Here is a 19,468-nt window from a genome sequence, read left to right on the forward strand (position 1 = left end):
ACTTGAGGTGGCCATGTGTCCCAGCCCAAAACTCACTTGGGCCTCCTCAGAAAGCATCTGGGGCCAGAAGCTGGGAGTGGCAGGTGGGGGGCATGGCTTCTTTTCTCCAGAGTCAGGAGGGTCTCCCTACACTTCCCCACTGCCCTGGAATATCAGCACTCATTGTGTGCCAATCTGTCCTTTAAGCGCTGATAAATAATTGCCAGAGGCACCTGGCACACCCCTGTTTTGCACATGGGGAAACTGAGGCTTAGCTAGGTTACCCAAGTTTCCACAGGGGCCACAGATCTGGGATCTCTACCCAGACAGATCTGGCCTCAGTCATGCCCTGCCCAGTCTTCCCACCTTGGTCCTTCGTGGGTGGGCGTGGCCTCAGGGAGAGCCAGCACTGATAGGTGCCTCTTCCTTGTGAGCTGTGCTGTGTCATAGGCCAGGGCCCAGCCAGGGTGGCTGCTTCCCCTGAGGGCAGTTGTCCAGTCCTTTTTGATAGAAAGGGGTAGGGCAGAGCAGGGGATTTCAGATGCTTTGGAGCTCGGCCCACATGGGTTTCTGTTTCTCATTCAGCTGGTTGGGGAATGATCTTGAGAATCTACATTTTTAATGAGTTCCACTGTGACGCTGCCAAGGCTGCTGGTCCTTAGCCACCCTGAGAAAGCTTGCCCTTGCTGGGGGCAGGGAAGTGGGAGAGCTAAGACTGCTCGGGTTCCAATCCTGGCTTCAAGGGAGAGACTGCTGCTGGTGACAGTGAGGATAATGGTGCCTGCCTTGCCCTGAAGACCATGTTATTTAAAACAAGGAGACAAGGGCAGCGCCTGTGGCTCAGGCGGTAAGGCGCCGGCCCCATATACCGAGGGTGGCGGGTTCAAACCCTGCCCCGGCTGAATTGCAACCAAAAAAAAAACAAGGAGACACGGGGAGAGAATCTTGTGAAGAGCCTCTGCTGGCTGGGCACCAAGGGTAGGAGCACCTGCTAGGTACCAGAGGAGTAAATCTCTATTCCTCACATTCCCACCTTTGAGGGAGTTGGGGCTTCCTTGACACTTGCCTGAGGGCACATGGGAGTGTTGTCTTTAAAGCCCTGCCTTGAGCCCACTCTAGAGACACATGGCCTTGGGCTCAGGTGTATCTTGACTAGATCCCTATGGCTGCTAGTGGAGAATAACCTTGGGGGCCAATGCCAAGGCCAGGCACCTTAGAGGTGGCAGGAGTAGTTACTAAAGTTGTGGGGGCCATTGGGGATGGGGTGGAACCCCGGTGGAGGTGAACACATAGTTGGATCCTGTTGGGTCGTGTAGGGGGTGTAGGGAGAGTTCCACATGTGTGTGACACCCCCCCGCCCTATATGGCTCCTAGCTCACAGCTCCCCACATCAAGTCCCTCTCAGGGAGAGACCAGCTCAGCCCTCTGGCTGCTGTGTTCAGGAGAGACGGTTGGGGAAAGGAACAGAGGCAGGGTGGATAGGGGTAAGGAGAGGTAGAGAGATTGGTGTGGCACCAGGCAAGAGGTGATTGGGCCTGGCCCAGGCAGTATCAGGAATGTTTGTATGTGTGTGTGAGAGTGTGAGTGTGTGAAGGGCAGTCTAGGGTTACCTCTAGACCAGGCACTAAACAGCAGAGGCACTTGAGCAGGGGCAGGTGGGTGGGTGGTCCTACTAATAGGAGGGGGGAATGATGGGTACATAGTGGAACTCTGACTGCTGGGCTTACGGGGCCCTAGGGTTACATGGGGCTGTGTTATTCCTAGAGATTGAAAATTCATTAAGCTGGCTCTTGGTGACTGAACTTGGAGCCAGGCTGCCACCCTTTGCTGGCCAGAGACCTGGGCAAGTAACTTCTATCACTGTGCCTTGGTTTCCTTCACCCCTGTAAAATGGGTGTGATCACAGTGCCTTCTTTTTTTTTTTTTTTTTTTTGTAGAGACAGAGTCTCACTGTACCGCCCTCGGGTAGAGTGCCGTGGCGTCACACGGCTCACAGCAACCTCTAACTCTTGGGCTTACGCGATTCTCTTGCCTCAGCCTCCCGAGCAGCTGGGACTACAGGCGCCCGCCACAACGCCCGGCTATTTTTTGGTTGCAGTTTGGCCGGGGCTGGGTTTGAACCCGCCACCCTCGGCATATGGGGCTGGCGCCCTACTCACTGAGCCACAGGCGCCGCCCACACAGTGCCTTCTTTATGGGCATGGAACCCTATTTGGCTGTGGTGTGCCTGCTTCCTCCTGTGAGGTTGGAGTCCAAAGACCACGCCCTAGAGGCAAGGCCTGGGTGCACCTTTCTGACTCCTGTGACATCCGGTGATTCCTGACTCCACTTGTTCAGAGTGGTCTCAGTGAACCATTACACATAATCAGCTTAGTTTATTTTTATTTTTGTAGACAGAATCTCACTTTATCGCCCTTGGTAGAGTGCTGTGGTGTCACAGCTCACAGCAACCTCCAACTCCTGGGCTTAGGCAATTCTCTTGCCTCAGCCTCCTGACTAGCTGGGACTATAGGCGCCCACCACAACACTCAGCTATTTTTTTGTTGCAGTTTGGCTGGGGCCCGGTTTGAACCTGCCACCTTCGGTATATGTGGCTGGCGCCCTACGCACTGAGCTGTAGGCGCCGCCCCATAACCAGCTTAGTTTAAAAATTACCTAAAAACCTCAGCTAACCACAACCTCTAGGATGTTTGGTGGCCTGTAGATGAACTCTGAGCTTCTTAAGCCCTGGGTACTAGTCAGTATTCTATGTGGAATGTGGATGAGGGGGCCTCATGAGTACCCCACCCACTGCCTTAACCTTGACTTTGCTCACCCAACCAGCGAAGAAATGTCAGGATTGACTTCTAGACTTCCCACTGGATTCACAATTTGATCCCGGCTGCTTCTCATGGTTTTATGGCCCTGACTGGGCTTTTCTGATCCCTGGGACCTCGCCTCCTCCGGGTCCCTAGCTGCAGCCACCATCTCCATCCTGATGCTCTGGCCCAGCTTGTCTGTCTCCATCTCAGGTTTTTGTGGTCACTGTGCTCCCTACCTGGAACACTCTGGCCCAGTCTTCCTCCTTCTCTACTAGGTGACGCCCATCTGCACCACAACCAGGTCACTCTGCTTTTGTTCCCCTGTAGCACATGTCATGTGACATCATCCTGCTCTTGTGGTTTATTAATGGTCTCTCCCAAGTGTCAGGGATGCCTACCTTTTTTTGCCTGCACAGGGCCTTGCACCAGTAAGTGCCACCTGAGGAGCCGCTAAGGGCTGCTATGTCACCTCTCACCTAGTGGACAGGAAGTGGGCAGAGTTACCTTATTCAGCACCTTCCCTCAGTGAGTCTGTGAGCCTGGCTCTGGCAGAGCTCTTCTAGAATCCTGACAGACTCTATCCACAGCCCTATTCCTGGAAGAGGAAACCAAGCTGCTGTGTGTCAGGCTGGGGGATGGCTGTGATGCCAGCCAAGGGGCTGTCACCTTCCCAAATGCAATGTGGCCTAGACTAGGAGATGTTCATGATTTATCTCAGATCAGAGAGAGCTTGAAGGCCAAACAAACATAGAAAGTGCTGTGTGTTGCGCCCCATGCTTGATTGGCTGCAGGTTCTGAAAAGTACTGCATGAGCAATTGGATATTGTGGCCCTTGGGGTGTCCCTGCTGCGTCTGAGCTGTTCCTCCTGGGTACACCTACCAGTGCCAGGTTTGGGGAAGACAGATACTGTCTCCCTACCATCAGTGGTTATCATTCTGCTTTTGCTGGGGTGGGAGTGAGGGAGGATGATCCAAGACATAGCCCCTCTGTGGAAAGTGCTAGAACCCCCAGGGTAGCCTCTTGAATTTCCTCAAGATGGACAGCTAAGCTGCTTGTGGGCAACCTGTGGAATTTCACTGTATTCTTAGGGGAGCCCTGGCACTGGGGTCTGTATTGTCTCCTTTCATCATGGGGAAAGTGAGTGTTGCTAGGTCAGTGAGCCACGAGGCACCCTACTACGCACTCCTTCCCTCTCCTTTTTTTTTACATTGGGATTTTTTTTTTTTTTTTTTTGTAGAGACAGAGTCTCACTTTATGGCCTTTGGTAGAGTGCCGTGGCCTCACGCAGCTCACAGCAACCTCCAACTCCTGGGCTTAAGCGATTCTCTTGCCTCAGCCTCCCGAGTAGCTGGGACTACAGGCACCCGCCACAACGCCCGGCTATTTTTTGGTTGCCGTTTGGCCGGGGCCGGGTTTGAACCCGCTACCCTCGGTATACGGGGCCAGCGCCTTACCTACTGAGCCACAGGTGCCGCCCCTTCCCTCTCTTCTTATGTGGGTACCAGGACTTCTGCAGGCAAAAAAGGTGGACATCCTTGCCCTCCTGGTGCTGACACTTGGGAGAAACCTCCCTGACTAATGCTGTGTGCCAGATGGGCAGGAGTCAGGTATTCCCAGCAGAACATGAGCATTTTGAAATTCTTAAGAAATGCCAGCAGGCGCCTGACAGGTCTGCCTTTAGGGAAGGGAGGGCCATCTTCTGACCAAGTTGGTCTCTGTAAGTACCTTCAAAATGGGAGAGTCCCAGGCTTGAAAGTGCCCCACATGGCCTGACCCCAAGAAGGTGGCAACATGTACTTTTGACTCTCTTCTCTAAGGGCCCTGCATGGAGGATCAGCTGTTTAGCACAGTGGGGACCCACTTGGGGATCACAGGGGTAATATCTTTCTAGGCTAGAGCACATAATGCTTGTTGTTTGTTTGTTTTGAGACAGACTCTCACTTTGTCACCCTGAGTTGAGTGCTGTGGCATCATAGCTCACAGCAACCTCAAACTCTTGGGCTCAAATGATCCTCCTGCCTCAGGCTCCCAAGTAGCTGGGACTATAGGCACCACCACAATGCCTGGGTACTTTTTCCATTTTTAACTAGAGACAGGGTCTCACTTTTGCTCAGGCTGGTCTCAGATTCTTAAGTTCAATCAGTTCACCCACCTCAGCCTCCCAGAGTGCTTGCTAGGATTATAGGTGTGAGCCACTTCACCCTACCAGCACATAATGCTTTGCGTTTTCTTTATTTTTTTTTCCTTTGCAATAGAGTCTCACTTTGTCGCCTCTGTAGAGTGCAATGATGTCATAGCTCACAGCAACCTCAAACTCTTGGGCTCAGGTGATCCTCTTGCCTCAGCCTCCCGAATAGCTGGGACTACAGATGCCTGCCACAATGTTTGGCTTTTTTTGTTGTTGTTCTTTTTTTTGTAGAGACAGAGTTTCACTTTATGGCCCTTGGCAGAGTGCCATGGCATCATACAGCTCACAGCAACCTCCAACTCCTGGGCTTAAGCGATTCTCTTGCCTCAGCCTCCCGAGTAGCTGGGACTATAGGCACCTGCCACAACGCCCGGCTATTTTTTGGTTGCAGTTCAGCCGGGGCCGGGTTTGAACCCGCCACCCTGTTCTTTTTTTTTTTTTAGAGACAGAGTCTCACTTTATGGCCCTTGGTAGAGTGCCATGGCCTCACACAGCTCACAGCAACCTCCAACTCCTGGGCTTAGGCGATTCTCTTGCCTCAGCCTCCCGAGTAGCTGGGACTACAGGTTTTTTTTTTTTTGTTTGTTTTTTTGATACAGAGCCTCAAGCTGTTGCCCTGGGTAGAATGCTGTCGTTTCACAGCTCACAGCAACCTCCAACTCCTGGGCTCAAGTGATTCTCCTGCCTCCGCCTCCCAAGTAACTGGGACTACAGGTGCCTGCCACAACACTGGGCTATTTTTTTTGTTGTTGTTGTTGCAGCTGTCATTGTTGTTTGGCAGGCCCAGGCTGGATTTGAACCCACCAGCTCAGGTGTATGTGGCTGGTGCCTTGGCCGCTTGAGCCATAAGCACCGAGCCTCTCTTTTTTTTTGCTTGAGACAGTCTTAAGCTGTCGCCCTGAGTAGAGTGCCCTGGCATCACAGCTCACAACCTCAAACTCTTGGGCTTAAGCAATTCTCTTGCCTCAGCCTCCCAAATATCTGGGACTACAGGTGCCCGCCACAACGCCCGGCTATTTTTTGGTTGTAGTTTACATTGTTGTTTGGCAGGTCCAGGCTGGGTTTGAACCTCCCAGCTCCTGTGTATATGGCTGGCGCCCTAGCTGCCAGGCACCGAGCCTGTTGTTCTTTTTATAGTCAGGTGTTGTCTTACTCTTGCTCAATCTGGTCTTGACTCCTGAGCTCCAGCATCCACCTGCCTAGACCTCCCAGAGTGCTGGGATTATAGACGTGAGCCACTGCACCTGGCCAGCACGTAATGCTTTGTACTAGGTTGTTTCATAAACTTGTATCACGTACCTACTGTGTATGGGGAGAACGGCAATTTTTTCTTTTTTTTTTTTTTTGTAGAGACAAGAGTCTTACTTTATGGGCCCTGGGTAGAGTGCCGTGGCATCACACAGCTCACAGCAACCTCCAACTCCTGGGCTTAAGTGAGTCTCTTGCCTCAGTCTCCCGAGTAGCTGGTACTATAGGTGCCCGCCACAACGCCCGGCTATTTTTTTGGTTGCAATTTAACCGGGGCCGGGTTTGAACCCGCCACCCTCGGGTATATGGGGCAGGCGCCTTACCGACTGAGCCACAGGCGCCGCCGCCAGGAGAACGGTAATTTAAACCAAGTCCCTGACCTCTGGCAGTGGCAACTCTGGCTTTAGTAGAGGGACACTGGCTTGGAGGGAGGACAGAACCTTTCTCTAGCAAAAGGCACAAGTGCAGACACTGAATCCACAGTTAGGATGAGTTGGGAACCCCTATGGTGAGTAAGGGTGTCTGGCTCCCCCAGCTTGGCCGTGCAGCTGCTGGCCAAGTGCCCAGTTTATTCCTTTATTCCTGCTGCATACCCTGGGCTGGGTCCCACGGAGTCCCCAGGGCCTGATTACATGTTGGCTGAGAGCCTCCCAGAGGGGACCCGGACTGATCCTTTCCCCAGGGAGCCTTCCTGGCTTGGAGTGCAGAGTGGCAGTGAGGGCAGGGTGTGTCGCTGTCAGACTGCTTTGGTGTTGTCCCAGGGACCAGAGGAGTTGGCTTTGTTATCTGCAAATGCTGCAGCTAGGGAGATTGGCAGGGAGGGAGGGGGCAGCTTGGCAGTAGGGACCAGGACAAGCAGAACTTGTGGTGACTCTGGCTGAGTGGCTTGACTATGCCTGTTGGGGACAAGGGAGCTCATCCTTAAGGCTTCTGACTTATTCTTGGAGCCAGTGGATTGTTAACAAAAGTCACCTCTAGCATTTGAGCCCTAGGCTAGGACTTACAGCCATTCTCATGTTTTTATTCTCCTCCCACAGAAAGTAAGGCATAGGCCGGGCACAGTGGCTCACACCTGTAATCCTAGCACTGGGAGGCTAAGGCAGGTGGATTGCCTGATCTCAGGAGTTCGAGACCACCTTGAGCAAGACCAATACCCTTTCTCTATTAAAAACAGAAGATCTAAACATTGTGATGGCTGCCTGTAGTCCCAGCTACTCAGGAAGCTGAAGAAGGAGGATCACTTGATCCCAGGATTTTAAAGCTCCTGTGAGCTGTGATACCATAGCACTCTAGCCTGGGCAAAAAAAGGGAACTTGGCCAGTGGGCAACCCCTGCCCCTGCCATGGATTTCTTGGACCCAGAGTATCCCTGGGACATGAGAAAAGTTTGCCACTTCTGAGAGGGGTTGCGAGCTGAGAAGGGTAGAGTGAAATGAACTCAGAAGTTGGGGAGGAGGGAATTTTACAGTCTGTGGCACATGTTGAAGATTTTGTCTTTTACTCTGGTTGAAGTGGGAGCCATGGAGGGTGCCAAGTGGAGAAGGGGCGAGGTCTGGCATTAAGGGAGTCAGCAGCCTTTTAAACCTCGGACTTGACCCTGGAATCCAGGATACACTTTCACAGTGCTAAGGAGCCCAGTAAAGAAAGGCAGGCAGTTGGGGGACAGGCTTGGTCAGCTCTTGGGCTTTCTTGGGCACATTAGGGTATGGTTCTGTTGCCCACTGACATGCTAGGGAAGAAGCTGTGGCTTTCTGGCACCTTCTCAGAGTCTCACTTTATGGCCCTCGGTAGAGTGCCGTGGCCTCACACAGCTCACAGCAACCTCCAGCTCCTGGGCTTAAGCGATTCTCTTGCCTCAGCCTCCCGAGTAGCTGGGACTACAGGCGCCCACCACAACGCCCGGCTATTTTTTGGTTGCAGTTTGGCCAGGGCCGGGTTTGAACCCGCCACCCTCGGTACATGGGAACGGCGCCTTACCGACTGAGCCACAGGCGCCGCCCACCTTCTCCTATTTTTTTAACCTTTTCCTCTTTATCATTTACCCATGTACAAAGGTTGGCAAGCAGGAAGAGGAGGATCTAGGAGGGGAGATGATGAACAGGTCACCTGCCTTTCCTGCTTTCTACCCATTCCTGGCCTGCATGCGGTACATGGAGAGGGTACAGGGTCCACAGCCCAGCTGTGGGTTTGACTGCCTGGTTCTGGCACTGCATGTCCTCCCTGGACCAGCATGTGGTTTGAGGCTAGGCAAATGGTTCTCTCCATTCCCAGTCTCTGCCTCAGAGAATGGTGTGAACATCTTTGAGGCTCTTTTCCAGACCAGACAGTAATATCCGGCTCATAGGGCAGGGGTTATAAATGCTTCCCCAAAGCCTATAGCCACTAGGCAGGCCACATCTCCATTTGGCCACTTAATTGTGCCTCTGGGGACACAGCAGTGAACAAGGCGGACCAGCATCTCTGACTGGTGGCACTGACCTTCAGGGGTGTGGGTAGTTTGCACCGACAAAAAATATATACGTTGGTAACACTCACCCTCTATCAGATGGTAATATGTGTTGTGGGGGGAAGAAGAGCCAGGTGGAGCAGTTGCTGTGGGAAGGGGGACTTTTAGGTCAAGACCTACAGCATGTGGTAGGCATGCTATGTGCCTTGCAAGAGTGGTTTTCCCTGTCTGGGTTCCCTCCTGTGTGAGTTTGGGTAATGATAGTGCCCTTGGAGTCTTGTGCCTGCTCAGATGGTGGCAGTGCAGGCTTCTACTCTTCCTGGGCAGGTGTCGACTCATTAAGTTCTCACTCAGGCACTGTTGTGATGCCCATTTTATACATCATAGGCAGAGACTTAGGTGGGCTCTCCGGCTGTGAACTGAATTCATAACTTCCTCAGTATTGCTGCAAGCACACGCAGGGCTCTGGGATTCTGTAGCACACAGGTTCTGGCCCCATCAGTATGATCTGCAGTGACCCAGCTCTGATGGAGATAGAGGCCAAGATGCAGGTAGGGAAAGCTGCCCTGGAAGAGGAGGCGGTTAGGAGGTGGAGAAGGTAGAGCCAGGCCTTCCACATACCAGGCCTGGTAGGGCACCATCCTGTGGGGGAGAAGGTCTATGTCCCAGCCACAGTCCCTATGTCCCCCTGCTCTCCTTGAAGGGGTTGGTCTCGTGGGGGCTGGACCTAGGGCCTAGAGCCAGGAGAGAACTGAGGTTTGCTGTGGGGGTTGGGGAGATGTTCCATTTTTAGTGGCTGCTACAGGAAGAGCAGCTGAGTGTTTCCTCTTGTCCGGATGAAGGGCTGGAAAGTGACTGTCCTTGGGAACTGGGTCAGCTGATAGCAGGGCTAGCTATACGGTGGAGATCCTGGTGTCCCTGTTGCCTCTGCCCTACGTGGCCCTTCCCATGCTGGACATGGACCTCAGTGAGCTGAGCTGCGACTCCCTGACCCTACAGCAGAATTTCAGTGAGGCGGAGACCCTTTCTGTGGCCTCACAGGAGTTGTCTGGCTTGAAAGCCCCTACTCAGAACCAGAACATCTGACTTGTTACAGCTTCATCACTGAACTCAGACCATGTAACTTTACCTTTTTGGGACTCAGTTTCCTCATCATTGAAAAGGGGATGACAGAGAAGCTTACCTGCTAGGGAGGGACACATGGGACTCTGCAGGGCCTGGCCAGAGTGAGAAAGGCCTCAACATTGGCCACAGTTAGGTTATTGAGTTAGTTAGTGATGAGGTGGGGAACCTCTATGTGTAACAAGGGATTTTTTTTGTCTCCTTACACCTTTGGGTAGATTCTAGACCTGGCAGGTTCCTGCATATCAGGAGTCCATCTCCCACTTTGCCTATGGGGCGGCTTTGGGTATAGCTGTGCTGTTCATATCACTTTGTCTCCTCCTGGTGGACATTAAGGCTATTTCCAGTGTTTTACTCTTGGAAATGACAGCAAGGCACATCTTTGCATCTCCGCAGCAGCCAGTTCTCTGGCTTCTTTGCCAGCAGGACTTACTTCCCTCTTCTTCCTAGCATCACTGTGAGAACTGTGACCTCTGAGCCTTTAGGACCCTTTACCCTACTCCCCCAGTATTTTGCTGTGAAAAAATGAGCCATCTGGACAAGTTGAGGCATTGCACAGTGAATACCGTGACATGCGGCACCTCTGCCCGCAGTGTCTGGTGTCTACATCACCCTGCAGTAGTGTTCCGGGACTAGGTTTCTTGGGGTTGCTGATGGAACCCACACTGCCTTGTCAGTTACTTTATCTCAGACTTCGTTGGCTTTCAGACACCCCCAGGCTCTTAGATCCACTTGAACTCTATCTAGAAAGCATTTCACCTGAGAGGTTATATCTAGGTGGGAGGTCCTCTTGAACAGCCAAAAGGGGAAGGAGGAACTCCAGGCATCTGGATGGGCTGTGGTGAGGCCGGCAGGGGTGCCCCCTTCCCTTTGCTCCATGGACGTGCTGCTGGGTGTCTTGTTGAGCTGGAACAGTCCCACTAGGACTACAACTTCTGTCTCCTATCACTAGGACCCACTGTAAAGGAGGTTCATTTCACCGCGCAGTACATAAATATCACCATGGCTGCATGTAAACACCGAGGCAGAAGCTGTATCAAATGTACTTATTCTCTCTCTGGGTAATACATCCAATATTTACTTGGGTATTCTTTTCATCAAAGAAAAGAATAGATGAAAAAAGAAGAATAAATATTTCTCACACGTACCCATTGTTTTTCTTTTCCTGACTTAAAATAATATGCCGTAGTTTGCAAAATGGTGCATAAGAGTACCTGTTCTGTGAAAACTGAGTCTTTGCAGTATGAGGTGAGTCTGGGAGACCACCCTCAAATATTTGTCATGAAAGTGAATCTCTTGCTCTGCAAGTTCCTAGAGTGACTGACTGATTGTTGGCTTTTTCTGCTTGTCACAGCATTGCTCTCAGAAGTCCACATACTTGCCTCCCCACGTGCAATAAGACCACTTCTCTTACCACAAGTGTCTCTCTTCCCTTTTCAGAATATGCCGAGTTTTTGCACTGCAAGTCCAAAAAGTTTACAGACTTTGATGAAGTCCGGCAGGAGATTGAGGCGGAGACTGACAGAGTCACGGGGACCAACAAAGGCATCTCCCCCGTACCCATCAACTTACGGGTCTACTCACCACATGGTAGGGAGTGCAGGCTGGAGGCTATCACTTACTCTTTGCCAGCCATGGGTAGCCTCTGCCCACCCACTAACAATAGGCCACCTTCCATTGTCCTTCACTGCTTCATACACACACGACATCCATATGTGCCCACGTGTGATAGGTGCGTAGTACACTAAGACTCTGTCGTGGTTCTGTGAAGCTGCAGCATGCCAGAGAGACCGTTGGGAGTGGTGAGGACTGGGGCAGAGTGCAGCTATATTCACTCCTTTTCATTTTTATTTATTTACTTATTTTTTGAGGCAGAGTCTTACTCTGTCACCCTGGGTAGAGTGCCGTGGCATCATAGCTTAAGCAACCTCTAACTCTTGGGCTCACGTGATCCTCCTGCCTCAGTCTCCTGAGTAGCTGGGAATATAAGAGCCCGGCTAGTTTGTAGTAGAGACGGGGACTTATTATTATTTTTTTTTTTTTTTTTTCAGTTTTTGGCTGGGGCTGGGGTTTGAACTTGCCACCTCCAGCATATGGGGCTGGCGCCCTACTCGTTTAAGCCACAGGTGCTGCCCCTTACTCTTATTTTTATTTTTTTTTTTGAGACAGTATCTCAGTATGTTGCCCTCAATAGAGTGCTATAGTGTCACAGCTCACAGCAACCGAAAATTCTTAGGCTTACGCGATTCTCTTGCCTTGGCCTCCCGAGTAGCTGGGACCACAGGCACCCACCACAACATCCGGCCATTTTTTGGTTTGTTTGTTTGCAGTAGCCATTGTTGTTTAGCAGGTCCGGGCCAGGCTCGAACCCGCCACCTTCAGTGTATGTGGCTGGTGCCCTACTCACTGAGTAACAGGTGCTGAACCCAGGGTTTCACCCTTGCTCAGGCTGGTCTTGAACTCCTGAGCTCAAGAAATCCTCCTGTCTTGGCCTCCTAAAGTGCTGGGATTTCAGGTGGGAGCCACTGAGCCTGTCTCTTGTGATAAATTTTAAAATTGATTTTGGAATAAGTAATGCCAGCACATAGCTCAAAGTTCAAAATGTCCAGGAGAGTACAGACAGTCCTCAGGTTATAAATGAGATAGGTTCCTAGAATTTTTTTTGTTTGCTTTTTAATTGAGACAGAGTCTCACTTTATCACCCTCTGTAGAGTGCTGAGTGTCATAGCTCACAGCATCCTCAAACTCTTGGGCTTAAGCGAGTCTCTTCCCTCAGCTTCCCAAGTAGCTGGGATTGCATGAGCCTGCCACAGTGCCCAGCTATTTTTTTGTTGCAGTTGTCGTTTTTAGCCGGCTGGGGCTGAACCCGCCAGCCTTGGTGTATGTGGCTAGAACCCTAATCACCGTGCTACAGGCACTGAGCCAGTTCCATAGGTTTGTTCTTAAGTTGAATTTGTATTTAAGTTGAAATAGGTACATATACTTACTGACTGAAATAGCCTCTATTTTTATGTGTGAGTCGTCAGTTGGATGTTTGTAACTCATAGACTAACTGTAATAGCCTCTGTTAGTAAGTGTGAGTTGTATGTAACTTGGATGTTTGTAACTCAGGAACTCCCTGTATACAGCAACAACCCATTCTGCCACACACACACACACATTTTTTTTTTCGGGGGGGATCGGGGGAAACAGAGTCTCAAGCTGTCACCCTGGGTAGAGTGCCATGGCATCATAGCTCACAGCAACCTCAAACTCTTGGGCTTAAGTGATTCTCTTGCTTCAGTCTCCCAAGTAGCTGGGACTACAGGCGCCTGTCACAATGCCCAGCTATTTTTTGGTCGTAGTTGTCGTTTGGCAGGCCCGGGCTGTATTTACACCCACCAGCTTTGGTGTAGGTGGCTGGTGCCCTAGCCGCTGAGCCTGCCACTTCTATTTTTGTTGCATAATATTTCTTTTTTTTTTTCTTTGAGACAGAGTCTCACTATGTTGCCCTCAGTAGAATGCTGTGGTATCACAGCTCACAGCAACCTCGAATTCTTGCCTCAGCCTCCCAAGTAGCTGGGACTACAGGAACCCGCCATCCTCTGTGTATGTCGCTGGCGCTGTAACCACTGTGCTACGGGTGCTGAGCCTATTGCATATTATTTCATGTTCATCTGATGATGATGCATATATACATGTATATTGTATATGTATTTATCATCACTTTTACTCAAATTGTGGCATAACATAAAAATTACATATGTCTCCTTTTTATGTGAGTATAGTTCAGAATGTTTCTTACCATACTGTCATCTCTTTGTTTCCAATGGTTCCTTGGTTTTGGCTAAATTGAAAGATGGCAATTTATTAAGTCATTTAGGTCGATTCCAGTGTGCATATGTCCTGATTTAAAACTATATTACTGGCCAGGCACAGTGGCTCACACCTGTAATCTCAGCAACTAGGGAAGCTGAGGCAGGAGGATTCCTTGAGGCCAGGAGCTCAGGACCAACCTGGGCAACACAGCAAAACCCCATCTCTAACAAAAAATTGAAAAATTAGGCAGGCATGGTGGTGCACACCTATAGTCCCAGCTACTCGAGAGGTTGAGGTAGGAGAATCACGTGAGCCCAGGAGTTGGAGGTTGCAGCGAACTATGATGATGCTACTATACTCCAGCCTGAGTGACAGAATGAGGCCTCATCTCTTAAAAACAAACAACTAAAAACTATCACTGGATTAGATTTGGTACAGGGTGTCTGTAAGGTGAAGTTCCAGAAAGGGAGATAATAGATTAAAGGTATACTCCAGGCAGAGTGCTGGGCCCCATCCTGAGATCTGATGCTCAAGGAACATGAGTGAGGAAATGAATTGCTGCAAGGCTGTATGCCCCTCCCTTCCCCCAGCTCTGATAACCTTTTCCTCTGGTTGCCTTCCCAGTGTTGAACTTGACCCTCATTGACCTCCCGGGCATCACCAAGGTGCCCGTGGGGGACCAGCCCCCAGACATCGAGTACCAGATCAAGGACATGATCCTGCAGTTCATCAGCCGAGAGAACACCCTGATCCTGGCTGTCACGCCTGCCAACATGGACTTGGCCAATTCAGATGCCCTCAAACTAGCCAAGGAGGTCGATCCACAAGGTAACTACCGAGCCCCAGCGCCCTCTTCCAGGGACCTCTGAGCACAGGACTTGCCTAGAATCCTTGATTCCAAGTCACTGGCGTTCTCTTTGTGCATGGCCACTTTAAGAATAGCCTCATTCCCTTGGGAGCCAGTGAACAGGCATGTAGTTATCATAGAGGCTGGCGCTTAGCCCTGAGGAGTGGATGAGCCACAGGCATGAGGCTTCTCGTATGAGGATATCCTTAACTCTGGATGACTAAGGATGAAGGAGAGTTGGATAGTGTGATTTCCAGTAGAATTTTAGCCATTTGGGTGAGTGGTAGCCCTGGAAACAGTCACCCCCAGTTCAAATATTGCATTGGGACATTGCACAAAACTCGGAGAGTACACCATCAAAGCTGCCTCAGAATTTGTGTTTCCAAGACATTGCTCCTGACAATATCAGATGTTTCTACTGGTAATAACAAATGACAATGATGACAATAGTGGCCAATGTTCATTACTGAGCACTTGCCACGGACCAAGTTCATCCTCACAGACAACTCTCTGATGCACGTTATCATTCTTGTCACTGTCTTCATTTGACATGTAGGAAATTGAGGGCCAAGCAGGTGACACTGTGGTGTGGTCCAGGTTGCACAGCCTAGAAGTAGCAGGGCAATTGGAGCCTGAATGGCCTGTGCTCTTGGGCTCATGGCACCCTCTGACCTCTGGGCTCTTTCAGGTTTGCGGACCATCGGTGTCATTACCAAGCTTGACCTGATGGATGAAGGCACTGATGCCAGGGACATCCTGGAGAACAAGTTGCTCCCCTTGAGAAGAGGTGTGGCTTTGGGCACATGGGGGTGTGCTTGGGAGGCAGGAAGGACAGGCTGGGGTCCAGCAGCATGTTATTATTGTTTCTGAAACCTTGGCGGATGCTGGGAGTCACACACAGGCATGTTTCCATCACCTGTTCCCCAGCTGCTGAGAAATGACTGCTTCTACATATCATTGTAAACCCTTCTACCTCGTTTTTCCCTTTTAACACATGCATCTTTTTTCTGATTTGTATATATTTGTTCTGCAGGTACAGTTAACACCTGCTGATTTCTGGAATAATAAAAACATGTATATAAAAAGAGGAAACTAAATTCGACCTGCAACCATACTTCCTCCAGATAGCTACCAGTTAATCCTTTGTGACTGTCCTTTCATAACAGCTCCCTGGGATTTGTAACATTTATTCATATTTTTATTACTTCCTATTATGAACACTTGCAAACTTTCCCCAATGTAAAGAGAATAAATATGCAGCTTCAGTGGTTATTAACATGAAGCTAATATTGAAGGTGCTGAATATATTCACCTGTGGTTGTTATTTCTTCCTGAGGCATAGCATATCCTAGGCACTGTTATCATTTTACACATAATTGGCTTTGTTTCTTTTCAGATGCTTGTCCTTCCTGTCCCCTTTGTTTTGTCTATATCATTTATTTATGGGAAAAACTGGATCTCGTTCCACATTAAGGATTTGGCCAATTCTCATTCCCTGTAAACCAGTAATCGGATCGAGACAGAGGCCTAATTAGATTCAGGTTCCCTAACTGGCATACCCTAAGTGTTCTTTTTTTTTTTTTTAATATAGAGACAGAGTCTCACTTTGTCACTCTGGGTAGAGTGCTGTGACGTCACAGCTCACAGCAACCTCCAGCTCTTGGGCTTCGGTGATTCTCTTGCCTCAGCTTCCCGAGTAGCTGGGACTATAGGTGCCCACCACAACACCTGGCTATTTTTTTGTTGCAGTTTGGCCAGGGTCGAGTTTGAACCCGCCACCCTCGGTATATGGGGCCGGTGCCCTACTCACTGAGCCACAGGCGCTACCTTTTTTTTTTTTTTTTTTTTTGTAGTTTTTGGCCAGGGCTGGGTTTGAACCCACCACCTCTGGCATATGGGGCTGGTGCCGTACTCCTTTGAGCCACAGGCGCTGCTCTCTCTCTTTTTTTTTTTTTTTAAGAGACAGAGTCTTACTTTATCACCCTCGGTAGAGTGCTGTGGCATCACAGCTCACAGCAACCTCCAACTCCTGCGCTTATGCCAGGGTTTCTCAAACTTTTTAAACAGGGGGCCAGTTCACTGTCCCTCAGACAGTTGGAGGGCTGGACTATAGTTTTAAAAAAAAACTATGAACACATTCCTATGCACACTGCACATATCTTATTTTGAAGTAAAAGAACAAAACGGAAACAAATACAATCTCACTGCCTTGTGTGGCCCGTGGCCCGTAGTTTGAGGAACCTGGTAGGCAATCCTCTTGCCTCAGCCTCCCAAGTAGCTGGGACTATAGGCACCTGTCAGAATGTCTGGCTATTTTTGTTGTTGTTGCAGTTTGGCAGAGGCCAGGTCGAATCTGGTATATGGGGCCAGCGCCCTACCCAGTGAGCCACAGGTGCCACCCATCCTAAGTGTTCTTATTTAGTTTATTTCTAAAATACTTAAATATTTTAGCTGCGCGTGGTGGCTCACACACAGTGGCTCCTCACTCTGGTAGGCTGAGGCTGGTGCATTGCTTGAGCTCAGGAGTTCAAGACCAGCCTGAGCAAGAGTGAGACCCCTGTCTCTACTAAAAGTAGAAAAAAACTAACCAAGTGCTGTGACAGGTACCTGTAGTTCCAGCTCCTCAGGAAGCTGAATCAAGTGGATCCCTTGAGGCTCGACACCTATTGTTCAGTGGTTAGGGCACTGGCCACGTACATCAAGGCGGGCAGATTTGAACCCATCCCAGGCCTGCTAAACACAAAGACAAGTGCAATAGTGGGTTTTGATGTAGCTTTTGGCAAATTCAGCTGTTCACCATTGCTTTTGTTTTTGAGATTTTTTTTCTTACTTGTCTTTGAAGCTCAGCTTGTAGACTTCCATCTTCTATAAAGATTTTCTCATTGCATAGGCTGGTTATGACCTCTTTTTCCTCTAGGCACATACCTTGGTTTTTGGGGACTGCTTTTGCTGTATTTGTATCCACTGCATTCTTCCTGTATAACACATTATGACCCAATCTATGAGTGACTCTTTCCTATGAGGATTGTTTCCTACAACTGTATTTATCCAGTCCCGTGCCAGTGTACTTGGTCCACATGGCATTGCCCTTTCCCTGACTCCCCTTCCCCCACAGGCTACATTGGTGTGGTGAACCGCAGCCAGAAGGACATTGAGGGCAAGAAGGATATCCGTGCAGCACTGGGGGCTGAGAGAAAATTCTTCCTCTCCCATCCGGCCTACCGGCACATAGCCGACCGCATGGGTACCCCACATTTGCAGAAGTCCCTCAATCAGGTATGGCAAAGGTTTTGGGCTGCCATGTGCAGTGGCACAGACTGTGCAGTGCTGAAGAGCTATGATTCAAATTGGCATTTGCCTGAGGCTAGTATAGCATTTTAGCAAAATGGGTTCAGTACATGTTTATTTCTGCTGTAATAAATGCATTTGATTCAGGGCCTGGTGACAAATGGATGGTTCAGTACATTGGTCCTGCTAATATTAATAATCATCACTGTTACTATTACTGTGATTTTGTTTTACTTTTATTTTTTTTGTAGAGACAGCGTCTCACTTTATGGCCCACGGTAGAGTGCCGTGGCATCACACAGCTCACAGCAACCTCCAACTCCTGGGCTTAAGCAATTCTCTTGCCTCAGCCTCCTGAGTAGCTGGGACTACAGGCACCCGCCACAACGCCCAGCTATTTTTTGGTTGCAGTTCAGCCGGGAGCCGGGTTTGAACCCGCCACCCTCGGTATATGGGGCCGGCACCCTACCGACTGAGCCACAGGTGCCACCCTGTTTTACTTTTTAAATACATATTCTCACCCTATTGCCCAGGATAGAGTCCAAAGAGTGCAGTGGCACGATCATAGCTCACTACAACCTCGATCTCCTGGGCTTATGTGATCTGTCTGCCTCAGTCTCCCAAGTACCTGGGACTATAGGTGTACACCACCATGCCCAGCTAAGTTTTCCCTATTTTCTTTAGAGAAGAGGTCTTGTTATTTTGCCTAGCTTTGTCTCTAACTCCTGGCATCATTGTATCTTCCCATCTCAGCCACCCAAGTTGCTGGGATTATAGGTGTGAGCCACTCTGCCTGGTTTATTATTATGATTTTATTTATTATTCCCATTACTTAGTCACTTACTCAGACGCATGTATGGAATTCCAGCAGTTGGTGACCCAAGGGACGAACATCTGGGTTGAACCAAGGCGGGCATCACCAGATAGTAGCTATGTGGGAGGACCCTGAGCCCAGCCTGACCTCTTATCCATCAATGGAGAATTATCACTGTCCTTCCCTTAGGGCTGGTGCCTTTTCAGTGCCCAGCACATATTCTGTGTGAGTTAATAGGGGTTGTGTTCATTCTAAACAGATGTACAGTGATGCGCCCCTTACGCTCCCCACCCAGTTCCCCACCAGTAGGCACTACTGTCATTACTGTCCTTATCTTGCCCGAGACCTATACACGTATTTCCCCCCTTTTTACCATAAATGATGACATAGTCGTGGACACCTCTACCTCTTTTTCTTTCCTTTTTTTTGAGACAGAGTCTCACTAAGTCGCCCTTGGTAGAGTGCCGTGGTGTCAAAGCTGACAGCAACCTCAAGCTCTTGGGCTTAAGGGATTCTCTTGCCTTAGCTTCCCAAGTAGCTGGGACTATAGGCAGCCACCACAATGCCCAGCTATTTTTTTGTTGCAGATGTCATTGTTGTTAACTGGCCCAGGCCAGGTTTGAACCCACCAGCCCCAGTGTATGTTGCCAGCGTCTAGCTGCTGAGTTATAGGTACCGAGCTGCCTCCACCTCTTTTTTTTTTTTTTTTGCTCAGAACATCTTCTGAAACACAGTCTCTGCAGCACAGGGTCCTTTCTCACTGTCTTCTGTAGCTGCATAGCAGTCCCTGAACACATGGACCCTGGACTGCTCAACCCATCTCTTTTGAAGGCAGATTTCTTTCTTTCTTTTCCTTTCTTTCTTTCTTTTTTTTTGAGACAGAGTCTCACTCTATTGCAGTCAGTAGAGTGCTGTGGCATCACAGCTCACAGAAACC

At 49.8% G+C, this 19,468-nt stretch overlaps 1 protein-coding gene across 13 annotated transcripts in view; it reads left to right on the forward strand.

The window, feature by feature from the left end:
* DNM2 (dynamin 2) overlaps positions 1 to 19,468 on the forward strand; it is a 95,462-nt gene that overhangs the window by 37,814 nt on the left and 38,180 nt on the right. For all 13 annotated transcript variants that reach the window (XM_053583252.1, XM_053583247.1, XM_053583254.1 and 10 more), the window contains exons 3-6: positions 11,225 to 11,374; positions 14,207 to 14,410; positions 15,118 to 15,216; positions 17,545 to 17,705. In XM_053583252.1, coding sequence (XP_053439227.1) covers positions 11,225 to 11,374; positions 14,207 to 14,410; positions 15,118 to 15,216; positions 17,545 to 17,705 — 614 coding nt within the window. The remainder of the gene's footprint in view (positions 1 to 11,224; positions 11,375 to 14,206; positions 14,411 to 15,117; positions 15,217 to 17,544; positions 17,706 to 19,468) is intronic.

This window comes from Nycticebus coucang, chromosome 3 (assembly GCF_027406575.1).
Source record: "Nycticebus coucang isolate mNycCou1 chromosome 3, mNycCou1.pri, whole genome shotgun sequence".
NCBI lineage: Eukaryota > Metazoa > Chordata > Mammalia > Primates > Lorisidae > Nycticebus > Nycticebus coucang.